Here is a 24,645-nt window from a genome sequence, read left to right as displayed (position 1 = left end):
ATTTAGTAAAAAATTGCCAGTCTCAAGAAAGAAATTTAAAGATTATAAATAAATAAATCATAGGTTTGTGCACTTAACTGAAGTAAATAGAAAAATTTTAAAAATAATTTTCATTCTTAATAAGATACGCGTCATAGAAATATTGTATTTTTATTTATTCCATATTTACATTCGTATTGCTTTATTAATTTTTTGATATATAATACATTTTCCTATCACAGATGAACACCATATTCATCATTTCGAATAAATCTCCTTCCTCTACCCTCCTTCTGACACGCGGTGTTCCTCAAGGGTCCTCACTTTCGCCAACCTTTTTTTTTTTTTCATTTAGACCGTTAATATATCTTCCTGATTCCATTCACCACACACAATAACACCTATATGCAGACGATCCTCAAATTTATTAATCCTTTCATCCTTCCAAGACGCTTAAGGCCATCCAAAAGATAAAAGAATATATTAATAGTATTAACACATGGGCGTTTAACAATGATTTGAACCTGAATGCTGAAAAAACCAAGACCATTCTTATTGGTTCCAAGCGCCTCCTTCATTCCCTCCATTACTATCTCTTACTCTTCCTTAACAACCAACCGATTCACTTCTATCCTACAATAAAATACCTAGGAGTCACCTACGACCTACACCTCACCTGGAAAAATCACATGAAAATCCATAACTGTCCTTATACGATTCCTAAGATTTCGTAATTCCATTCCTCTCTCGTCCTCCCCCACTTCGACTACGGTTCCTTGGAGGGCTATCTGCAGGACTAGAGTTGAGACTGAAGAGACTCATGAATTGTTTTGTAAGATTTACCTTTGGATTTCCAAGGCGCTCCTATATGTCCCAGAATAAAATTATTTTTCCATTTCATTTCATATTACACAAACACAAACAACCACCCATTTTCACAATTCAAATTTAACTGATACATAGCCCATTAACTTTTATATAATACTGCTGACAGCACATTAGTTTTACTGCAAAGGATTTGAATTATTCTCAAAGTAAAAACGCAGTAACTGACATTAGTTCAATAAATACACAGTGATATGTGGTTACTGCACTTTTACTTAACGGCAACAAGTTGCTACAGTTTTAATATGTAAACCAGTTGCTGTTACTAAATATAATGCATTTTTAGACTTTCAAATTACTGTATTTACTCTACTTTTGATAATAAAGTAAAAGTTTCCTTGATCACAGTGTGGTAAGAAATCGTGAAAATGATGTTTTATTAAGAACTTTTCTCATAGCACGGCAATTACTCTTAGTCTCGGTCCACCCACACAAATATACTTTGAACCCACAGAAGCTTTGGAGGAGTGTTATCATTTTTCATCAAACATTCCCGCGTATCATGAAAACCGAATCTGATGATTGCCGAAACTAAACAACATTAACCTAAATTATGTGTAAAAATTGCAGTCATTACCCACATAATTGGACCTTAACTATTATTTATTTATGGAACCCAAAATCTCATAATTAGAGCTGGATTCTTATCTTTTTAATAGGGTGTGTACTTTTTATTTCTTTTATACTGTTAAATATTTAGCGATGTTTTGGTTTTCAATACAAACTTGTGTTATTATTTTTTATTAGATTATATAAATGGTTTTGATAATGATGACTTTTATACATACTAAACAGTATGTTGTAAATACAGTTATTACTAATTTATTATTATTCATCATTCAATTATTACTTATAAACAATTTTCTTTAATTTTTTTTCTACAACATTATAAATAGGTATGGAAAATTTTACAACTTCCTCAAATGCAATATATTCTCAATCTAGAACACCGGTATTTAAATACATTTGCAAGCTGGTCGTTAACTAATGTAGCTTGACTAATAAAGCATTAGAAATATGGGACTCAGCATTTGTGTAAATGCAAACGAATCTTTGGATTATCTACACAAACCATTTTATTTATTTTTTATTTTTTTGGAGGAGGGCTTACGATAATCAGATTTTAAATGCACAGTATGATAGATATGTATGGCTGAAATATTTGCGAGGTATTCAGGAAAGTAGATCTATTTGAAATGCTTTATATAGTAATAAATGTAATTGAGGACAAGAATTTGTCGTTAATAATGGGTTTGCTTAGAAGAAACGTTTTAACATAGGTGTTGATGCTTTGAAATTATTTAGTTTTATTGTTTGACTTGGGCAATGTTCCTGTAGTGAAAAAACTTTTTGTTGTTGTTTGTTAGTTTTGAAAGGGCGTTTAACAGCCTGGTCATCAACGCCCGTTGGTTGTTGGCTTTGGTAAGGCCTAGTTGTTTTAGTCATAGCTTTGGTATGGTGTACTGATCCGCACCAATTATAATTAAATTTGTGGCAATTATAATTTGTTTAATAATCGTTACGATATTGGAAAGGATGGTGAAAAGCAGATGAGCAGCGAAAAAACGTTTTTAGTGATATGTAACAGATCAATAATGAGGTTATGTCCTTGATAACGAAATGTTAGAGAATAAAATAAACTTAGTCGAGAGTAATCAAATGGGATCATTTGAAATTGTGTTGGTATAATAATTAACCACTCTAAAAAAATTATCAAAATATATAAAACTAGAAAATTAATAATTGCGAAATTTATTTCATCCTAACCATTTAAACCAACACGACCTTCCAAGGTTTAAGACTACCCGATACCGAGGTTTCCTAATATTTTTGCAACCTTTAGTACTTTCTCTACAAGTTTAACAGCCCGCATCTGTTCTTCGTAATTAACAATTTAATTATATAACTCTTAAAAAATACAAAAAAAGTAGAAAAAATTCAATCAAAATATGAAATTATTATAAATATTCATTTAAATTATGCAAGTTACATATACAAAAATTAGGATTGCAATATGTGTTAATCTTTTTGATAGTAATTGATTATAATTGTTTTTTTATGAGGTAGATAAAATTAACTAATTTTTTGTTTACTAGAGATATCATAATTAATATATATTTTTACATATATTTTTTTATTTTAATTTAATGAGAAAAGGTTTCTACAGATAGCAGCACTCGAAAGGCGTATTTTGCGGTTCAGTTTAGGATAGATTTATATATTTGAGGTGTTTTCTATCAAAAAGCGATATTTGGAAAATTATCATGGGAGCATCTGGTGTAGATTAGTTGAATTTATTTGTAGATATTGATTTGTAACATCTATCTGATACGGGAAAATTTATGTTTTGCAAATTATTAAGTTTTTAGTATAGAATTTTAATTGGTCAAAAAAAACAAACAAAAAAACATTACTTTTCAGAAGTATATGCATATACTTTTGATAAACAAAAACTCCGCATTTATAGTTGTTTTAATTTTCCAAAATAAACTCAAAATGTATGCTATTTTAAAATAATTCAGAGATTTGCAGGTCTCTTTTTAATTTACACTTAAAATAAAAATATATCTTCTGTGTTTCATAATTTTTTTTTAATTTACCAAAATTTTGTATAATGGAGCTATTATCCTATAGTTGTAGAATTCTTATTTGACGGTAATAAAAATAAATTTATGGATTTCCATCACATTGGTACCAGGTATTATATTATTTTTTTTTTTTTAAATGACATCATTTGGTAATTGAAGAACAAGTGTAAAAATTATTCAGGTTGTTTTTAAGTCTACTGACAAATAAAAATATTGTTTTTATTAATTTAAATCACGAGTGTGGACTAATAAAATCTTAATTTTTATTCAATTTAAAAAAACAATTGAGCTCATTTCGTTAGAATATGTGTGCAATTGTGTCAAACTGATTCTGATTATCTTCTTTGCGGTTACGACGTCTTTAATTCCGCCTGACAAAGGGATACAATCTCCTTAGTTTCCCCCTGATTAAAAGACTACGTATTGAAGACAACCTGATATAAATGAGAAGACACAATTTTTACCGTGTTCTTTAGTGCTGTTTATAACCTTTAGGAGCGAAAGTATGATCTTCTTCTCATCTTTCTTCTTTCTCTTCCTCCTTATTGCCTTTCAGCGTGGAGGTGCCTCTGCCCAAGCAAACCAAGCCCTTCGATCCCGAGCCAGTACCCTCATGCCATCCCAGTTTTCCCTCTTTTCTCTCCCACTCTGGCGATGTAGTCCTTCCATTGGATTCTAGGTCTCCCTCTTGGGCATTTTCCTGTTGGTCTGGCCTCAAAATATTTTCTTGGATCCCCTTCTTCACTCATCCGACAGAGATGTCCAAACCATCTGAGTTGTCTCTTTTCAATGGTTTCCTTTATGGAGACAATTCCAACATTCTGGCTTGTCCTCTCATTTCGTATGCGATCCCTCCTAGTTCGGCCTGCCACTTTCCGTAGGTATCTCATTTCTATTGCAGTGACTCTGCTTAGGTGCTTATCTAGTGGTACCCAGCTTTCACTTCCGTAAAGGAGGGTAGGTAGGTATATAGCCTTGAAGATATGTACTTTAACATTCTTCTCTCCCTTCCTTTTACCTATAACTGTGTTGCAGAGCTGGTAGTATGAAAGTATGATCAAGAAAACCAATTAAGATAAAAAAAAGTATTGAAGTTGCTGAAATGACAGTCGAAGTAACTTTTTGAAAATTCTACGAAAAGTTTATTTGAAATAAATAAAGGCGTTTTTATGAAAAACTCCAAGGGAAATATCTTAACCTCCAAATATGTCATTTTCTCATTTTGTCTATGCTACAGTAGTTTTATTAGGTGCACTTTTATTGTATTTATTCTTTTTTATAGCCACCATTATGAGTGGTATATGATTACTATCCCAGCTCCCCGGGGACTATACGGAGCTGTTAGCTAACCTAGTGTCCAATTAGCAGAAATGAGATAGTAGGGGAGGGCGAGGGATGAGAAATGACCTAATCTCGTTAGCGGTGTGGACATACCTTGTTATCTCCAGCACCCCCTCGCTAATCTATACTTCTCCAGGGAGCATCTGCCCTTATCGGTAAAAGGAATTTACGAACCCGCCCAAAAAAAGACACATATTCAGGAAATCTTTCTTATCTTACACGCTTAAAATTTGATAGAATAGAAAATAAATTTTACTCTGGAACAAGGTGTCTTAAGAAAGACGGAAATGAACAATCAAAAGAAAACACATCTAATCAGAAACTGTAATAATAAAAATAACTCAATTTATACTCTCCTAACAAATTGTAACACATATGACAATAATACCAAATTTATATGCTCTTCAACGGAACTCAAACTTGAACTTGACAAATAAACAAATCAAAACTTATATTGCTTTTTCTCTTTTTGATAGGACATGCCTTAAAAATGGTTGTTTTTTTCTCTCTGTTGGCTCTTTAGATCTTTGACCGCACAACCAAGCTTTCTCCACGCCTGTCTTTCTTTGGCAACTGCTTACCAGTTTTCTGGTAATTCTGCAGATCTTTCGCATCTTTGTTGATTCTATCCATCTGGTTTTTGGCCTCTCACGTGGTGACTTGGCTATTATTACTGGCATTCATTGTTTTGTAGAGGCGCCCTGATGGATTGCTCGAGCTATATGTCCCATCTTAACCTCCTTGCCTTCATGTCGCGAGATATTAGTTGACCAGTCTCTGCAAGCTGTTCACTGTTAGTTCTTCTCCATGTGTTAATGCTCTAATTCTATATCGCTCCTGTTGTACGGAGGACTTTCCGTTCGGATCTCTCTATTCTGCTTTCTAGGGTACCTGTTAGAGGCCAAGTCTCGCAGTCGTATATCAGAGCTGGCTTTATCATGGCATTGTACTCCCTTAGTTTCAGATTTTTAGGGATTTTTCTGTACCTCGATATACTTGACAGAGATAAGGCTTTGTTCGCGCTTGACATACGTAAGCTACCAAAATATATCAAAGTGTTATGGGAACCATAGAGTGGTATAGTATACTGTCTAGTATACAGCAGATAAAGCATCCATCCATTTGTAAGGAAAGATTACTAGAAATTCATAAATTTTCTGATTGGATATTTTGTCTGAAAATAACATTAGATACATATATATGTGGAAACCAATATATATAATGTCCTTTTCTGTATTTAAAAGAAGATAATCAAAACACTAGATGTAAAATATGTAAAACCTGCATCGTCTATCTCCATTTACATAGTTAGTACAATCTCTATAAAAAAAAACATTGATTTATAAATATTTATAAGTACTATTTTATACCTATATTGTTCATGTTTTATTGAAGCTTTTTATTTGAATTGTTTTGTTCAAGTGTTGTGTCAAAGTTTTTAAATATTAATAATAACAAAGTTACCAAGTTAAAGTTAACAAACTTTAATAACCAATTAACTAAACCAAGTTAGTTAACAAAGTTTTTAAATATTATCCCCCTAAGGTTAGGGGGATCAAAGAGTTCTCTGTTCAAATTATTTACCATCTATAATAAATAATTGTTTATCCTCTATTTACTAACAGTGTTTGTTTTAATTCAATGCATTATCGATTACCATATCAAAATTTATCTGTAGATTCCTTCCTGTTACAAAATAACGGTTCTAACTCATCTTAGTCACACTAAAAACTTCCTTAAACAAATGATGTTTCCAAAGGAATTATGTAAATCAATGTTCTAGGTTCAAGTTTTTTTTTTATATGATGTCTGGGAACACCAAACAATAACAACATAACATTTACATTTTTATCTGCTGAATCAGTCTGTATACCTGGAAAGATGACATAACAGCCATGATCTAAGTCATATTTTAGGAAGTTGATTTCATGGGCCAACTGGGGATGACCAAGCTTATAAACGCAATAGACTAAGTTGAAATCGTTCCACCAAACGTATTTCGCATAGGAAGAAATTAATTTTATCTCTCTAAAATCAAAGTTTACTCTTGCATACGACTTTTTTGAGGCCGAACGTTTATTTCCAAGTCTTATGAATTAAATATAAAAGAATTAATATAGAATTGGACTTGTAATAATTTGCAATCGAGCTGTGCTAAATTAGAAGGGTAATATATTTCTTTAGTCTGGGGTGATTAATTTCTTTAGTAAATAAGGAAGTTAAAATTAAATCCAAGACTGCTTTTACCTGTGGTTCTGCAACCGGTCGGTTTACACTCGCGGTAGATAAGCGAGTGCTTCGAGTTCCTATCACCACGGCCTTACATGCCAGTGTTCTCAGGAAATTCAAACCCGTTTTGATTGATAGAGACTATTTACTCTAACAGGAAGGGGTAATGACTACACCCACTATTTTTATTATACTCAAAATTACATTCAGATTATCCCCAATCTTCTAAAACACCTAATGCAATGTTTTAAAATTTTTATTGTTCTAGCATTTTTAAGATACTTTTATATATGATCAGGCGCTAAACTTTCTGTTCGCCTCGCTTAGTAGGAAATTTAGTAGGTTCTATTGCTCCGAGTTAACTCTGATGATGAAAATCCATTCTGGGGTATATTCAGTGTGGGCCCTTAAATTGGTTCGGCATAGGTGACAAAATTTTTGCCTCATGATTATACCTCGACAATTGAATGTTTTTTTATTATTATTAAAAGCGAATTGAACGTTTTAGGTAGTAAGAAAAAATTATATAAATTTTTTTTTACAAAATTAGCCTTCTTGGAATTAAGTAAAAATAAATTTATCTACTTTTAAACTTGGTTTAATCTGTACCACAAACTTGCAAGTTAATTCAAAACGACTAATCAGACTGAAGTTATTTGTTAAAAATGTAAAATAAAATATTGAAGGGAAGTTATTCCTAAATTATACTGCCGGTAAAAAATGTCCGTAGTGTCTGGTTTTACCATCCCCATCTGGTCTTCACACCTTCATATATATTTTATAAATCTCATACATTGTCTCAAGGTCTTAAATTAAAAACATAATGGTTTTTAATCTACATATTTTTTCTTCTAGGACGTTTCGGGGATGCTGTGTCCCCCTCTTCAGCTTCTATAATTTATTTTTAAAAACTGATATCTACAATTGTATACAAACAATTAGTTTCGTTTAAAATTACTAATTCAAAAAGTCAAATAAATAAGTATTTTAACATTATTTCGTTTACTTGCTTAATATGCCCCAGTATTATTTGGTGAGTCAAAATTACCTAAAAACATGATAAAATGTAAATTTACTACAATAAAACTTTAGAATGGTCAATGACTTCAATATAAAAGTTCAAAGCTCAAAGTTTAATAATAGGTTGTGGAGGGGAATTTAATTAATGATTATTTTTATAAGATTGTATTTCAGATATCAGGAATAAACTTAAGTTAAGTCTTCTCTTACTTAAGTCTTCTTTTATACTTAATTTATTTTCTAGTTCATTTTTTTTTATATAAATAATTTTTCCTTTATTTGTATTATATTTTTGTTTGCCTATTATCTTGACATCCTCAAAACTAATTTCTTGGTTGTAATTATCTACAAAACCTTCCTAGGGCTAGTGGTTATGTTTGAGTGCGAAACATGACCCTTGACAAGAAAAGCTGAACTCACAACTCCAGGGAGAAAAAGGAATAGAGAATGATATGGGGAGGAGTCTCGGAAAATGGGATTTGGAGAAGAAGATGGAATGAGGATCTCATGGAACTGTTTGAGGAACCTTTTATCATGGCATTAGTAAAAAGAGTTCGAGTAAGAATGGAAAGGACATGTAGAAAGGATACCTGAGAAGATGCTCTATGGGAATTCGGATAGAAAACGAAAAAGAGTACATCCCTGCATCAGATAGCTGTGTGATGTGAAGGTGAAAACGGTTGAATGTTTAAAAATGGAGGGGGAGATCAAGAGATTGTAGAGATTGGTTGGCTGTGGTGAAGGAGGCCTGGGTTCATGCAGGACATAGTGACACAACAACAACAACAATAATAATAATAATAATAAAAATAAATATGTACCCATGAAGGGTCAGGAGTGCAGTACTGTGTAAGGAAGTGCTGTTACTGGAACAACGGTTGTGCAAGGAGGTGATTTGTTCAGAATCACCCTCTCCCGCTAGATTTTCACATAATTAACATTATCAACTTTGTGATGATAGGTGGACCTCGGAAGGGTCCCGAACCCACGGCTACAGTGCTACAGAAAATAATAATCTGCCATAGCAGTGTTTGAATCCGGGTTCCTTGAAGTTATTAGCACAGTGCCTTACCACTGAGCTAGCCGTTCCTAGAACTATAATTACTATTTATTATGTAGTAATTTAGGGTTGTGTCGTTTCTATTAAACATAATTAAATAATAGAAGCTGAATTGGGAGGGGAGATACAGTGCCCCCGAAGCTTCCTAGAAGAAAAAAAATATGGATTATGAACCAATGTGTTTTTAATTGTTGACCGTAAAGCAATATGCGAGATTTAAAAAAATATTTTCACTCGTTCAACTTTGCAACCAAGCAACTAAGCTAAAACCATTGGTAAACAATACTCCCTTATCTAATAATGATTCCCATAGCCTTTCTATGTTGTGTTGTTACAAGTTCCATTCCCTCCTCTCTGAACCATCGGTCAAAGTTTAGATTCCTCTACTGTTGCCCTTTGTTCATTTTCTATAAGCAATCATTAAAAAATAAATCAGTTTATTAAAGTAAGTCAGTTTTCAATCAATTGCACCTGTCAGTGAAAGCAACTAATTTAAGTTAAGAAATCGACCAGTAATACCTTAACGGTCAACCTCGGCTAGTATTTCGTAACCAGTAGCTGTCATTATGGGCAGGGAACGCAATACTCTAGAGAAATCTATTCGCTACATATCTTAATAGGCAACCATATAATTTTTTTTTATTTGAATTTTAATAAATATAATAATAGGAGAGGGCATTATATCGAAAGTGAAAGGGAATTAGACTTGCATACGAGCCGGTGTTGTGTAATAACGACCGTTGTACTCAATACTCACACTATCTCCTTTGACAAAACCCTTCCAACACTTCTACCGGATCAATCCAATCTACACTGTACACACAGGATCGCTGGGAACATACATCAGTTATGTAAAAAGCTGATTCCTGTATCACATTCCTGCAAGGGAAATTGTGATGTCGATTTCGTTCATAAACTAAATCTCGTGTTTTTGTGATAAGAAGATGATGACCGGAAGTACGGTCAATGGAGTAGAAATGAATACAAATACGAAAAATTATTTTATTTGTGCCGACTTTTTGGACTAAATTTTAGGCCTTCTGCAGAGTTAAAAATAAAATCAGACGACAACCATAGTATAGTGGGAAACAATTATAACAATTAATTAAAAAGATTACAAATAATACTATAAAAATTTAATATTTAATGAAGGAATTGTAAGAATTTATACAAAGAAATAACAAGTATTAAATTGAGTAAAGAATATAATACAATGAAATTAACATGAAAACGTGCAGAAAGAAACGATATACATCATATCGTGAGAACAATGGAAATACTTCATTAAACTAACAAAATAAAAAATTTACAATAAATGGAATATGGTCCGGGTGCGGTCAAATAGTAATATTATGTATTATTTTTCAAGGCTCAAATAAAAATAGTACATAATATTACTATTTGAGTTTAATTTGACTGCACCCGGACCATATTCCATTTATTGTAACACACGGTTAATCAGCAATCTTCCATCATAAAAAATTTACTTTTTTTTTTTAACTTTTATGGGAAATGATATTCTGCTACACTCGAGAGCAATATAGATCAGTAATATAAGAACACATTCATACCATAAATTCACATTAACTAAAAGTAAAAAGTAAATAAATAATAATAGTAATAATAAATACAATGAAATAATTAAATGTAAACTAAAATCAATAAAAAATAAAATAATATGTACACATCATAAATAAACATAGGCGGCTAACTGGGTGAAATAATAGAAAAAATGAGGTAAATAATTAAAATAATTTAAAAAAATTGAACACGATCATAACTAAATATACAATGATTGATATCTAAAGTTATATAAGTCAAAAGGGGATAAGTAATGTAATTATAAATCAAGTGTAAATGTGAGTCTGAATTAAATAAATAAGATTAAAAAAAAATTAAAGTTTTATAAAGTAAGCGATAAAATAACTAATGGATAAATAAATAATTACTAGATAAAATATTTGAAGAGAAAATATAACTGGGCTGAATTAGTAATGGTAAAGGCGAGAATGTGAAAAAATATTTTAGACGAAAGGTGACGGCGGCAGGCGTTTTTTTTTTCCAAAGTTTACTTCTCTTCGAAAACAATTTCACTTTTTTTTTTAATAATTTTTAATAAGAAAAGGACATGCAGTATTCCAAGAGTTAATTGATTAAACAGAAAGTCCATAGAAAATGGTCAAATGTAAACGTACTTAGGACAAGCCGATTAAACCTCCAAATATTCCAAAAAATAAAATGAGAGTTAAACTTAAATTAGATATTGAATTTATAATTAGTTATGTTTGGAAGATTTTTCGAGGACTTTACTTTAAAAAATACAAAGTAACAGTAATCTTGTAGCTACATGTTATTTATTAATGTTTTTATGTTATCAGTTGATTTGAGGCTCTTGTTTTGTAGGTTCAAAAATAACTTAAGAATATGACATTTATTTCGACCATTGTTATAGATCAAATCTAGTGTTAATTCTCCCAATAATCCAACACAACACCGAAGGTCTGCCTTTAATGACACGCATTTGCAATTCTAATTCGTCGCGGCTGATGAATATTCATCGATGCACAGTTTATTATCCTTGCATCTTTATATATAGTTTAAGTTAGCTTCAATTTGTCACGTCATCGTTTTGAAAAAGATCTAACACCGCTTTATTTATCTTGTTTTTCCATTCGTGTTCTGACGTGACGTGCTCTGTTTCAGGAAGACATGCAGCAGCTGCAAGTGCCCGCGGGAGTCGCACGACGTCTACCACGAAGAGTGGGTGAACGTGAGGGAGCGACTGGGCCTGGGCAACCAGGGGGACCAGGAGAGGAGGGGTGCCGGGAGGGGCTACGCCTGGGTGCCCCCGGGCCTCAACCAGTACAAGGTTTGTGTAACGTTTCTTTTAATCATTCTAAAATTAAAGTATTAAATCAATTTAAAATGTTATGGTTACTATTATAAAAAATATATATTTCTTTTTTTTTTTCTTTTTTTTTTAATGAAGATTTAGTTGATTGTGGTGACATAATCAGAGAAGATGCAGTAGTGTATTGAGGATCTTTTTTTATAATTAGTATTGAAATGATAACTTTATTGATTAATTAATTACATACATTTTATTTATCAGACTAAAACGCTATTACGTTATAGTTTAATTTTTTAGTTCCTTTTTTGGGAGGGGGGAGAGGGGAAGTAGGATAAAGTTGTGCCCCTTGCTCCAAGAATAAATCCATTCCAGACCCTAGTCTAGATACGCCTTAGAGAAAATAGTTGGTGGTGCATTTAGGAGAGAAACACTTAGTAAGATACTAATATACTGCTTTAGTATATGTCGATCTTGGCTTTAGGAAGCCTTAGGTGTTGGTCTTCATCAGGGCTAAGTGAAAAAAAATATAACCAAAATAGAAAAAAAGGGAAAATAAATTTAGAAGAAATTACAAAAGGAAATATGAAAAAATAAAATATATATAGAAGTAAATGAAAACTGAAGTAGTGTATAATTGAAAAATATATATCCATGGGATATTAAAAATTTTAAAAAAAGTATATAAATATAAATATTAATAGGATAGAATGTAGAAGACAAAAGAATAAAAGCTAATAAATAAAAAATATTTTAAATTATTATTGTATATACAGTAAAACCTCACTTATTCATCCTAGTCCAGACCGAGACATAGCCATTTAAGCTAGAAATACACTTACTCAAGAGTGAATAAAAGGGAAGAACTCCAATATTATTAAACTCACACATTAGATAATTATTTTTTATGGATTGAAGTGTGGAAATGCAACAGAGGTTAAAAGCCAATTTAACAAATTTCTTAGTAACCAAAAGATATAGTTAGTTGAGGGATTTATACTCTTCTGAAATTCATACTTAACACACCAGTAGTTGCACATCATCTGTGAAATAAACCTAGAGACATTTTGGAGTGGAGCTAGTTTCTCTTCAATTCTCCAAGCCACCAACTCCTGCTGTCATCCTAGTATAACGCAATGTTTATCTTTGTGGAAAACAAAGGAACATAGTATATATTTTTAAAATATGGGTAGTATTTCTGCTTAGATTTACATTATTTGTTTAATACTGCAAACATTGTTGTTTAGTTGAACATTATTTGTCCTAACTTTGTTGGAGAGAACGGACTGCGAATTCAATCACAAGTGTTTTCCCAAGGTCAAACAAGTATTATTTGTAATTAAATTATTATGCTAGCTTTTATTCCATAAAATACTAAGGTAATTGAATTTTCCCTCTAGCCTATGATATATTATATTACCTATTTTCACAATTTTTTGTATATTGTTTTATTTTTTTCTGAATTTTTGATGAAATATTTTTATATTTGATATTTTGATAATGTTTACTATTTTCTGTAATATTTAATACAATTTTCTTAGTATAATTGGACCAAATAAAATTGGCATCTCATTGTAGACTCACATCTACTTTTACCTTACAAGTGAGTGAAACTATTTGAGTGTTAAGCCCTACAAAAACCCTCTAAATTCAATCTAGTTTTAGGTTTAATGTTTGGTTTGAGCTTCAAAAGACGATTAATCTCTAAATTATGCATATCTTTGGGATTTGTGAAATATTTTCGAATTAGGATTTATTCCCATTGTCATCATCATGATTCCAGTCTTAAATTTAATAGATTACATTTTATTTTTATAATAATATCTTACATTTTAGGAAGATAATCTTTTATTCATTGTAAAATAAAATCTGCTTGTTTTATGGTAAAAAAATAACTGTTTACTTGACCAAATTGGAATATGTTTATTTTTAAATTTTATGATTGGTTTACTTCTTATTTGAATATTAAATCCAGTTCACAGAACAAAATTATCTTTAACATAATAGTGACAAAGGAACATTTGAGGTATTTATTGGTCTTTGAATTTATGAGTGTGAAAGTTTATTGCTCAAAATTACATTGATTATCTCATATGGTGTACATGTTCCGGTTCAGTCCCATTTCTTGTACCATGATATTGCCAAATCCTGCATATCCAAAGTAACCCATTAAAAAATCTTGAGTCAGGGTTAAAAAGTCCTCCCTGATCCTCCATATTTGCCAGATATATCACCGTTAACTCACCATTTTTTTTTTTTTAATCATATTTTAAGAGGGAAGAATTTCAAAAAGTTTTCCAATCAAAAAAATGAAAATAAAAAGGTAATGGAATAATATGGATTATATAATGTAAATATACATTTTATAAAATTTTACCTAAACTCGGACAGAACTTTATAATCCGAACAAAATTCTTACTTAAACATTCATTAATCTTAAATACTTATAGTTCTAACATTTTGAGGTATTTCTCTCATAAGATGAAATTTATCTAATTATTTAAGTTATGTAGAAATGAACGGAAAGGAAGAAATTACATAAATAACAATATTTATATACTTTTTAGTGAGAATAATGCGGAGAATAATAAATCAGATTAATAAATGTGATCCTTCCTATGTGTGGTACTTCCTATTTGTTTAAATTCAATAATTCCATAAATTCCTGATTTTATAATAAATACTTCAATATAAAGCTACATGAAATTATCATTTATAAATGTTTTATAAGGAGAAGATGATTGGGAACACACCCCCAACCATATTCTCCTTATATATATATATATATATATATCATCCACAGCCAACAATCTTATCATCAATAATTGTTTTAGCTCAAAATTAAAGAACTTGGTTCATATTTATCAATAAATAGATTTATATCAATAAATCATTATTTATGCAGACATTTTTTGTATTTTATTTTTCGTGTTTCATTTTTTCATTAATGAATAAATACCGAAGGAATTTATATCATTTATGTCCACCTCCTACCAGATTTATACGGGTAGCCTATAGCAATCAAACAAGATAATTGAAATGTGGGACTCCTTTCAATTCTTGTCAATGAATGATGATTTTGATTAGAAAAACAAAATTGTTTGTATTTCATTTTGATTTTCTTGACATTTAGCCAGTATCATCTGTATCCTGGAAAAGGTAATTTTGTTTTCTGTGAATGAAAAATTATAAAGGAATATTTTTTTCTTTATTTTCATCCCTCAGGATCATATTTCTTTGTCATCTCAGACATATTCTGTAAAACTGTGAACTGAAAGAGAGTGAAATGTAATGCCCTTTAGAAACTTCTTTTATTTGTCTGAGTTCTGAAAATTAAATCAGTGTTAACTGGGCAGATATTCCATTCATGCATCTCTCTTATGATGTTTTAGAAAAATATTAATGCCATAAAAAATAAAGAAATATTAATGGCTAACCATAAAATATTTTGTACAATCCTATCATAGCTATAATTGTATTCAAGATTATAAAAATTATTGCAATATTTCATGATATTTTTTTTTGCTTATTGGTAATATTTTTGTCATTTATTTAATGTTTAAAATATTGAATGGAATTAAATAAACCTCAATAATTGAGTTTTTGGTTATTTATAAATTTTTGCTGGCCTTATTTTTCATTTTCTTAAAATTTTCTAACTTGTAAAATATTATTATTAAGGAAGAGTAAAAGAGTTGGTAAACGGTTTATCCAGTTATTCTAATGTTCTATTTGTAGTATAAACAAAATTTTATCATTTTTAATATAAACCTAATGAACCTTTTTTCAAACTTCTTATCCTTTATTTGACTAAATAGGCAACATTTTGGATATCTTTGTGCCAATCCTAGTATCTGTAACAAAAATATCACATAACATATTAATAATTGTAACCAATATTATATTAATAATTTGCATTAATCTAGCAATTTGAATCCTAAAAATAATTTACAATTCATGATAAAACCTCTAAATTATTCAATATTTTGAAGCTGGTAACAAAATTTATTTATTTAAAACAAGATTGAGAAAAAGGAAAAAAAAATTTTTTAATAGCTTGGTAAAAATGGGATATATTAGAAAATGATCAAAATAGGTAAAATGTTTTACAGACTTTGTTTCACACTTTCTTAAACACATTTCTTCCATCAAATTACTTTTCCTTAGTAGGACCAAGTAACCATCAAAGGAAGGCAGTCTTTTTAATGTTTCTGTTTTTCAATAATGACGGCCTTAAATTGAACCAGCAATTGATTTCCAGATGTTCGCAATCAATTTAGAAACCAGTGCAAGCCTTCCTAAGTACCCGTAAGCCTTGCTCCAATTTTTAATAGAAAATAAAATAAATACTTAGATAAAAACAGAGTTTAAACTAGCAGTTTTTTTCACTAAATCTCTAAATAAATTACAGATTTTTCTGACTCCTGTTAATAGATCCAATATGCATAAAATAAAAAACAATAGTCCAAAACCTGGTGCAAAGTAATCCACAGGTAAATTTTTAAATGTAAATCTTAAACTGCTTATACTTTAAAATTGCAGTACTGATCTAATTTCTAATTAATATAAGGGACTATTGCAAAATTTGAAAATTAAAGAAGTCTTAAATAAACATTGAAAAGTCAAAAAATCTTAATTCTGAATCACTCACAAGGTTTACCATGATGAATAATCAGTTATATTTTAATGATGAAAAAATATTAAATAAAGTAGATGATAACAAAATAACGAATATAAGATAACTCCCTAACCATTGGTCAATCCTATTCTCAAAATCTTTCCAAGGAATTTCTCCTTCTTACAATGTAAATACATGTGGGGCCCAACCTAACCATCTCAACTTTGCAAATTCCACGACATGTAGTTTGTAATACAAGGAATATAAGTTCCTAGTTTTCTTGTTTCCTTCTAACTTCTTCTTCCTTCAGAAAGCCAAGAATACACTAAAAATTTTGGATGTTATACCTACGGATTACATTCAACATCCTTTGTCATAGTCCATGCCTCTGAGGCATAAGATTCTAAATGCATTAACTATGAATAAATTTTTATTATATTTTATTTTATATTTTAAACATGGCTTCCCTTAAACTGGCATTTCATATGGCACAACCAGAAAAATATAACTTAGTATTAAAGTCAACACATTTCCTTTCATTCATATTAATTTTTTCTAATATTAAATAGTCATGTAACAAAACTCACTTTAAATGATTATATTATGAAAGATAGGTCATTTTTGTAAGTTTCTTTAATCATTATTCCTTTCTTACTTCCCTATTGTGCCCCTTAGTTTCATCCATGTTAAATTTAAATTGTATACATCTATTCCATCCACATGATACGGACATGCCCAAGTGCATCTAATTTACTGAATAACATAAAAAATGTATGCATTTATAAATAACTGGGTACTGGGTAGTTATATTATCTTCTTCAGTTGTGTTTTTTTAGTATACTTTAGTTAAGGACTAAATCCTAGTTCATTATTAAGCACTAATGAATTTTGTATTTTATTTTAATATTTTATATTCAGATTTCTTCTTTTTTTTTTTTTTTTTTGTTTAAATAATCTCTTGAAAAATCAATTGTTTCTAATTGATCTTGGCGATTTTTAGTCTTTCATTATTTTAATTCCTCTCTATTTAATAATTTTTATGCTGTCACTTAAAATACATTCTACTTTACAATTATGAACAAATGATTTAATCTTTATAATATTATTTGTCATACCAGGTGGAGCAATACTTCAGGTGCCTACCATCAGATAAGGTGCCTCGTCTAGGAACTCCTGGTGAAAAATATAGAGAAAAACAATTAATGATGCAATTGCCAAAGCAAGATCTGGCTCTTGCCTATTGCCGACATGTGGAAACAGGGCAAGCTTCCAGTTTTGAAGACTTCATTACAGCTAGAAATGAAATAGCTCTGGACATAGCTTATGCTAAGGAATGTATGAATAGAGTGGTATGTAAACAAATTATATTACTTTAAAGTAGGATTTTAGCTAATAAATCAGCATTATTACAATATATTTATTTTGTGATAGATAATATTTATCCATGTATTATTATTTAATATTTAATTAACAATAAAAAATTAGAAAATTTATAAACCTCAATTTCCATTCTGCCATAAATTATGATGATAATTCGCCTTTTTATGCCCTCAAGAGCTCATTAACAAACTCCTGTGGTACATGGTTCAATCCTTCAACAACAGCTGTTTCTATTTTTCTAAGTATTATGACTGGAATTCCAGTACCACACATGGAGCTTAAACAGTACCTAAACATTCCCCATAGGATAAGGTTTAGGTTTTCAGTGGACGCTCCATAAATATTAAACCAACTTAACTACACTCTGAACTCTGTGTGGTCCTGCAATGTCCATACATCAACAGGAACCAGATTCCTATGTAGGAAACAAAGGATCCTCAGAAACGTACTTTAAGTGCCGCTGAGGAATTGAGAGCCTGAGTAACCACAAATTCCACCAGGACATTAATAAGTGTAAGAGATACTACCTCAGAATATGCTTGAGTCTCCTTGAAATGCAATCTTTGGGGTCAACCGAATTCATCATATTTTTAAAATGGTGATCTCCAAAAAAAACATGACACCCAATGGCATTAGACTTAATTTTATGTCATCAGCAAAACCAAATAACCTCAAGTTCTCTTACCTCTGTTTTTTTGTTTTTAGCAAATTCAAGTCAATTTCTTTAGTAAGCACTGTTGTATAGAGTGCCAAATGCAGGATGTTTGTCTGGAGTATTACTTCAGTCAGTCTCATCCTCCACTATCCAAATAAAAATCAATACAATGCAGATTTGACTTACTATACCTCTGAGTTGATTACTGGTTACAGTATAATCCTTAAGACATGAATGTAAATAAACCTCTCGTTCAGATACCTAGTGGGCCTCAGTTGCTTTTAATCTAACTTTCTGAAGTGTGATTCTTTATCCTCAATCAAAGCATTGAATGTAGAATCAAATAAATTTTTTATGACGAAAACAGCAGCCTTAAGAAATCTCCTGACTCTATCTTGATACTACAGTAACTTGAAGGATTAAACAGAGAAGAAAATTTAAACCAAATTAATTTGAATAATTAAGTCCTTGACTTTAGGACAAAAGAAATCTGGCAGCTAGATATTAAAAAAAGTCAAGTTAAGTAAAAAAAAAGATTTAAAATAAATCCAACCTCCTTCATAAGTATTACAGAAATCTTCACATAAAAAGTATATTTTTTCAGTTTTTTCAAGAGGACCAAGAAATTTTATGTTAATTAATATTTGTATTAATAAAATAGTTATATTCATTACCACATATATAAATAAAATATTGATGGAGATATAAAAGGCTGTGTACAATCTCTGGGAAATATGTATAAATATAATTCTATTTATATAAAATACAATTTATTTTATATTATATATATAAACAATTGACCATATAATTTCAAATATGAAGAAGATAGTCAGGGTTGCAATCAAAAAGGACAAAAATAGTTAACAACTATTTATTTCCCATGTTTCGCTCCACTTTGGAGGGCTTCATCAGGGGTGAAACGTCGAAAAATTTATTTTATAATTTAATTATAAAATTAATTTTTCATTATTTTAGTAAAAAGAACTAATTGTAATTTATTGCATGAGGGTGTTCATTACATAAAGAAAGTGTATGTTGGGTTAATGTTGTCCACCATTGTATATTGGCCCAAATCATCAACATAAAGGTCTTTAAGATCTTTGTAAACAATTTACATAACATAAACATAATTTACATTTTCATAACATATAAAGGAGCGTTGGGAATTTCAAGAATTATTTTGACTTTTTAGAAATTGGATACAGATGAAATTCAATAGTTTAGTGAGTCTAACAGGCATGTTTGTAATCATGGCAAAGGCTTGTGTTGCTACAGGTCGAGTAAATTTTTTTAGAATTCAAAAGTGATAAGCTGTTCCTTATTTTTTGTTTTGTTTGAGGATTTCATATTTTCTTAAAGATTATCTTTAAGAAAAACTTATAGAATTAAGCAAAATATGAATAATGATACAGTAGTGAGATTACAGGTAACAATGATTAATTGAAGTTTAATTAAATTCTTCTGTTTGGTATTATTCTTTATGAGTCATGTTGTTTGCTCAGGTTGCAATTAATTGATCATTATCAAATTATATACTTCTGTCATCAGTTCAGGTAATTAGAGCTGTTATGGGACAATGTCAGATGTATTAAATATGTGAGGGATAAAATATTTTCTTGCAACAGTAAGTAGGGGAGCAGTCTCTAATGCCAGAATCTCCTACTTCAAAAAAATACAGATTAATTCAGCATTACCAGGCAGAGGAATGAAATGTTTATAGTTTAAATTGGTGATTAGAAATTCATTCATGATATACTTACCCAAGGGTTATCATTCAACAATTCTATTCATTTATAATATAATTAATTTTATATTTATTAACGTGCATTTTGTTCAAGATTGATTTAATTCATATTTGAATCCATAGTTGAAGTTTTACAAAACTTGAAGCTTCTTTTATAATTATCTTGAAATTGCTAATTTTTTTTCATGTTTTGAATTATATTAAGTACTGCAATGGAAGCATTAGATTAAAAATCGAGAATATAATAGGAGGTTAGGAATAAAGTGGTATGAGTATATATTGCTGATAAGATTCTTCTTTATCTACTTGCTCTGGCTGAGTTGTGAAATATTCTCAAAAAAATTATCATTATTTTTATACTAAGTTAATTGTTTTAAATTAAAAAAATGATGGTATATTAATTTAATCGTTGTTTGCACAATGTGAATAGCATAAATTTGTATTGCAGATAACCTGATGATGAGGCAATAGCCACGAAACGTTGTTAGATTCATTAAATAAAGAATTTTAACAAGGAAGAGTATTTTCACTACATCTAATTATATTTATTTATTTTTTTTAATTTCTTATTTATTCACTCCATAATTATCCTATCTAACATTTTTTTGTCAGTGAGTTTTAATAAATACAAAGATTTAAAATCATATTAAAAAAAAATAATAATAATTTGACATTTTCATGGATCAAAAGATCAAAACCACACCTTTGAAAGGACAAGATGAATATACATCAATTCTTCGGTAAAAAAGGTAAGATTCAATGAGTGCAATTATTCGTCATTACTCATTTCTAAAAATAATGGGGGAAACGGATAAAAAAGGACCTGTTTTAGATTCCATTCTTCCTATTATAACTTACAGTTGGCCATTTTAATAATCTCAGAGTGTTTGTTGAAAATAAACCAAAGAAGGCAACCATCATAAAAGAAGTAGTAAATATTTTGCCCAGCAATCCCAGAAGGCTGATGCTCTCATACCAAACCTTTTCATCACTTCTTATATGTTTATATTTATTGTGTGTATTGTATATATTTATGTTCAATAATTAAGTTTATGCTGGATTTTCAATAATTTATAGTGATTATAGCTAATAAATATTTAAAAATTAATGATTAGAATTTTATGAAGTAGCAATAAAATGGTGGTGGTATTTCTTGAAATGCAGAATCACATATTATTATTTTACCCAATGTTTCTAAACGGACAATATATATGTGTAATGGGCTGAGGTCTGCTCCCCTTTTGGAAAAATCCTGCTTGCGCCCATGGATCTATGGGTAGAATCTGGATTAGATCTTCCTGTCCTCCTGTCATACATCTTGCCTCCATAATGTGTGCATTTGGCCATTTATTGGGCTGAGATGAATTGGTTGTTGGGTGTGGCTACTGACCATATCACCACCTTTTTTGGGGTGACAACAAATTACTTATTTCTTTTCTTTTATTATATTTAGGATATTAGCTTCTGAAACAGAAATTCCACTTCCATCTGCCCCTTGACATATCCAACAATTATTTTTTATTATTAGAAAGCTAAAGGGGCGTATGTAGCATTTGACTAATTTCATGGGCCTCAAATCGTAAACGAAGATTTTTTTCATGTCGATAAACTTACATAATTTAAAAATGTTTTTATCTACTTCACAATTTTGTATTGTTGAATTAAGGTATAGAACACTGTGAAGCTTCTCTTTTTCTTTTACACGTCTAAATTAACGTTTAGCTTAGGTCTCAAAACTTGACTGCACATGCCTTCGAAATCATTCCCACCCAATTGGAAATTTCGTTTAGTAAATCAGATCATTTTCTAGGATTTACTTAGGATAAAGCATCTTAGAAGATTCAAAAATGAATTGTAATATTTCACTGGCTCCTGAATCGCACACACTTGAGTCGCTGACAGTGGAACATTTTTACGGATAACACTTGTTTGGCAGAGAGCCGCAAGATTATCTGATAGGCAGTAAAAAATAAATATAGTTCCTGGTTTTGTCACATCCGTGCCAACTGCTATAAGAAAGGGATTTTGAAAAATCTTTAAATAAAGATGAGCAGCATTTGGAAAAATGTTTTCTGACATCTCATCTGCAATAATTATTTGTTTTAATAAAGAAAACAATATAATTTGAGCCCATGAGCAGTTGCCTACGTTTCTGTATTCGAGATCACAACCAACGTCTCGATTGTTCAATCGATAGATCGATCAGCTTCGATGTCTTCTTTCTCTTTCATTTTAAGATTCTGCATGAGAAATCAGGGGCAAAATTTGGAAATACTTGTCAGGCATTTCTTCCGTTAAAGCAATTCTCAATTCTGTATCATTTAACTCAAGAGAAATATGTCCAAAAGAACTTCAGAAACAACAAACATCAAATAGAAAAAAAAACCACTGGTAACTAACCAATCAAGTAAGCATATAAATGATAAGAAAAGTTACAGTGAAGTGATTATTATTATATCCGCTACCGATAGCGTTTGTAGTCGCCCGTCACCTACACAAATCTCCGTACACTAGTAATGCCTTTTTTGTTCTGCACACCGAACAATATCATTAAAAATAAACAATATGCCCACCAAATAATAATAATAAGACACAAAATAAATTAATTAGTGTTTAAAATAGAATTAATAATAGGAATAAATTTCATGCCAGTAGAAAAAGAGCTGCGGAAGTTAGTTCGTTGTCGCTAAACGCGCTTCTCTCATGGACATTTTATTGCTAGGTTACTCCTGATAACTATGTAACTAGCTACGTACAATCGGCAATAAGGTACATCCTAAAGAGAAAAATTGATGGGGAGTAATATCGATGTGAGCTGTAGCACAGACGTTGTATACAAAGTACCCATTTCTGTGGGAATCATCCATACAGCAGAAGTGCCATAGTTATCGTGTCCCTCAAACTTTATTTGACTCTACTTTCTTCTTTATTTTTCAGACATGCCCGCATTGCGAGAAGATGGTGCTGCCAGGGGACGTGGGTATACTGGCACCGAAGTTCGGAGATAAGGTCTTGTGGCACCCAGCCTGCTTCGTCTGCTCAGCTTGCCAGAACCTACTCGTCGACCTCACCTACTGCTTTTATGATGATGTTCTCTATTGTGAGCGTCACTATGCCGAACAGTTGAAGCCTCGGTGTTCTGCCTGTGATGAGGTTAGTCATTTTTCTTCATGTATTTGTCTTGAATATTAGTAAAATAAACTAAGATATATTTTTCATGAAGAGAATTTAAATCTATCAATTATTATTCTTTGTGATATTTTTGGCTATTTAAAAAAAGTTACACTAAGACATTCTCTCATTGTTCTATTTTATTAAGTTCGTTCGTTTGTTTATCTTTGTATAGTATTTAAAAAACAAAAAAAAAAAAGGATCTTCTCACCACAAGCTAACATCTCAAAATACTGGAAATAATTTGTATTTACTTCTTTTCTTTGAACTCGTTTTTGAATCAAATATTTGGCACTACTACTCTTTAGTAGCCTTCGGCCATTTACTGAGCACAACTTACTTTTGAGGCTCATGTCATTCTTTCTAATCTAATAAACCTTGCCGAAATCCAAACTTGTCCTCCAATCCACTAGTATTCTGAATGACGTGTAATTAATTAAATAATTTCGCAAACATCTATGTCTTGAATTAGCAACTGAGAATTCCACTTGTCAAACTATGGGGTTCTAATATTGGTTAATGAGAGAAAATCAAATATTTGCCTCTCAATATCAACTATTTTTATCTTTGAACCCATAAGAAGGTTATTAAAAACAAAAATAAGCTTTTACGTAAAATTGTTCTACTACGAAACTATATGATATACATAAGGTATGTCTTATCGGTATTGATTTCGTTACACATTTTTCGTTATCTCTCACACATTATCTCCTGAAATCAATTTAGGAGTTGAAAGAAGGAAACTTTCGGTTTTCTAGTGTGTACTGATATTTTTTCAGCTCGAAATTTTCCTTTGTAATGATATATCAATGGGGATTTCTAGCCCGTATATATCTACCCATATATCAGCTAGGGAGTGACAAAACTATGTAAGCTGGGTAAAAAGTGTTATAGTGATTGGTATATTCGAAACAAAAAGTGTTACAAGGAGTGGCGTCATGCTCACTGTATTGCGGGTTTAGCATAGTTAAAGAATTGACGAGCTTATTAAAAATTAACTAATAAACAGATTTACGTCAAATATTGAAAATCGTATTTTTTTAAGCAAATTATCGTCCAAAAGTTGTTTCACCAAAACTTGTCACATATGTCTATGGCCCATTCCGATTTCAACATTGAGCAACCAA

General features: G+C 30.6%; 1 protein-coding gene across 1 annotated transcript in view; it reads left to right on the top strand.

Moving 5' to 3' along the window:
- The window catches only part of Lmpt (Limpet), a gene marked incomplete at its 5' end in the record, with an annotated part of 767,445 nt that overhangs the window by 555,223 nt on the left and 187,577 nt on the right, over positions 1–24,645 (top strand). The window contains 3 exon segments of the mRNA XM_067051042.1: positions 11,806–11,971; positions 17,687–17,917; positions 23,285–23,500. Coding sequence (XP_066907143.1) covers positions 11,806–11,971; positions 17,687–17,917; positions 23,285–23,500 — 613 coding nt within the window.

This window comes from Halyomorpha halys, unplaced genomic scaffold (assembly GCF_000696795.3).
Source record: "Halyomorpha halys isolate HHAL.00 unplaced genomic scaffold, Hhal_1.1 Scaffold458.1, whole genome shotgun sequence".
Classification (NCBI taxonomy): Eukaryota; Metazoa; Arthropoda; class Insecta; order Hemiptera; family Pentatomidae; genus Halyomorpha; species Halyomorpha halys.
Note: the sequence above shows the minus strand (reverse complement) of the source record. Positions and strands in the feature narration are given on the sequence as shown.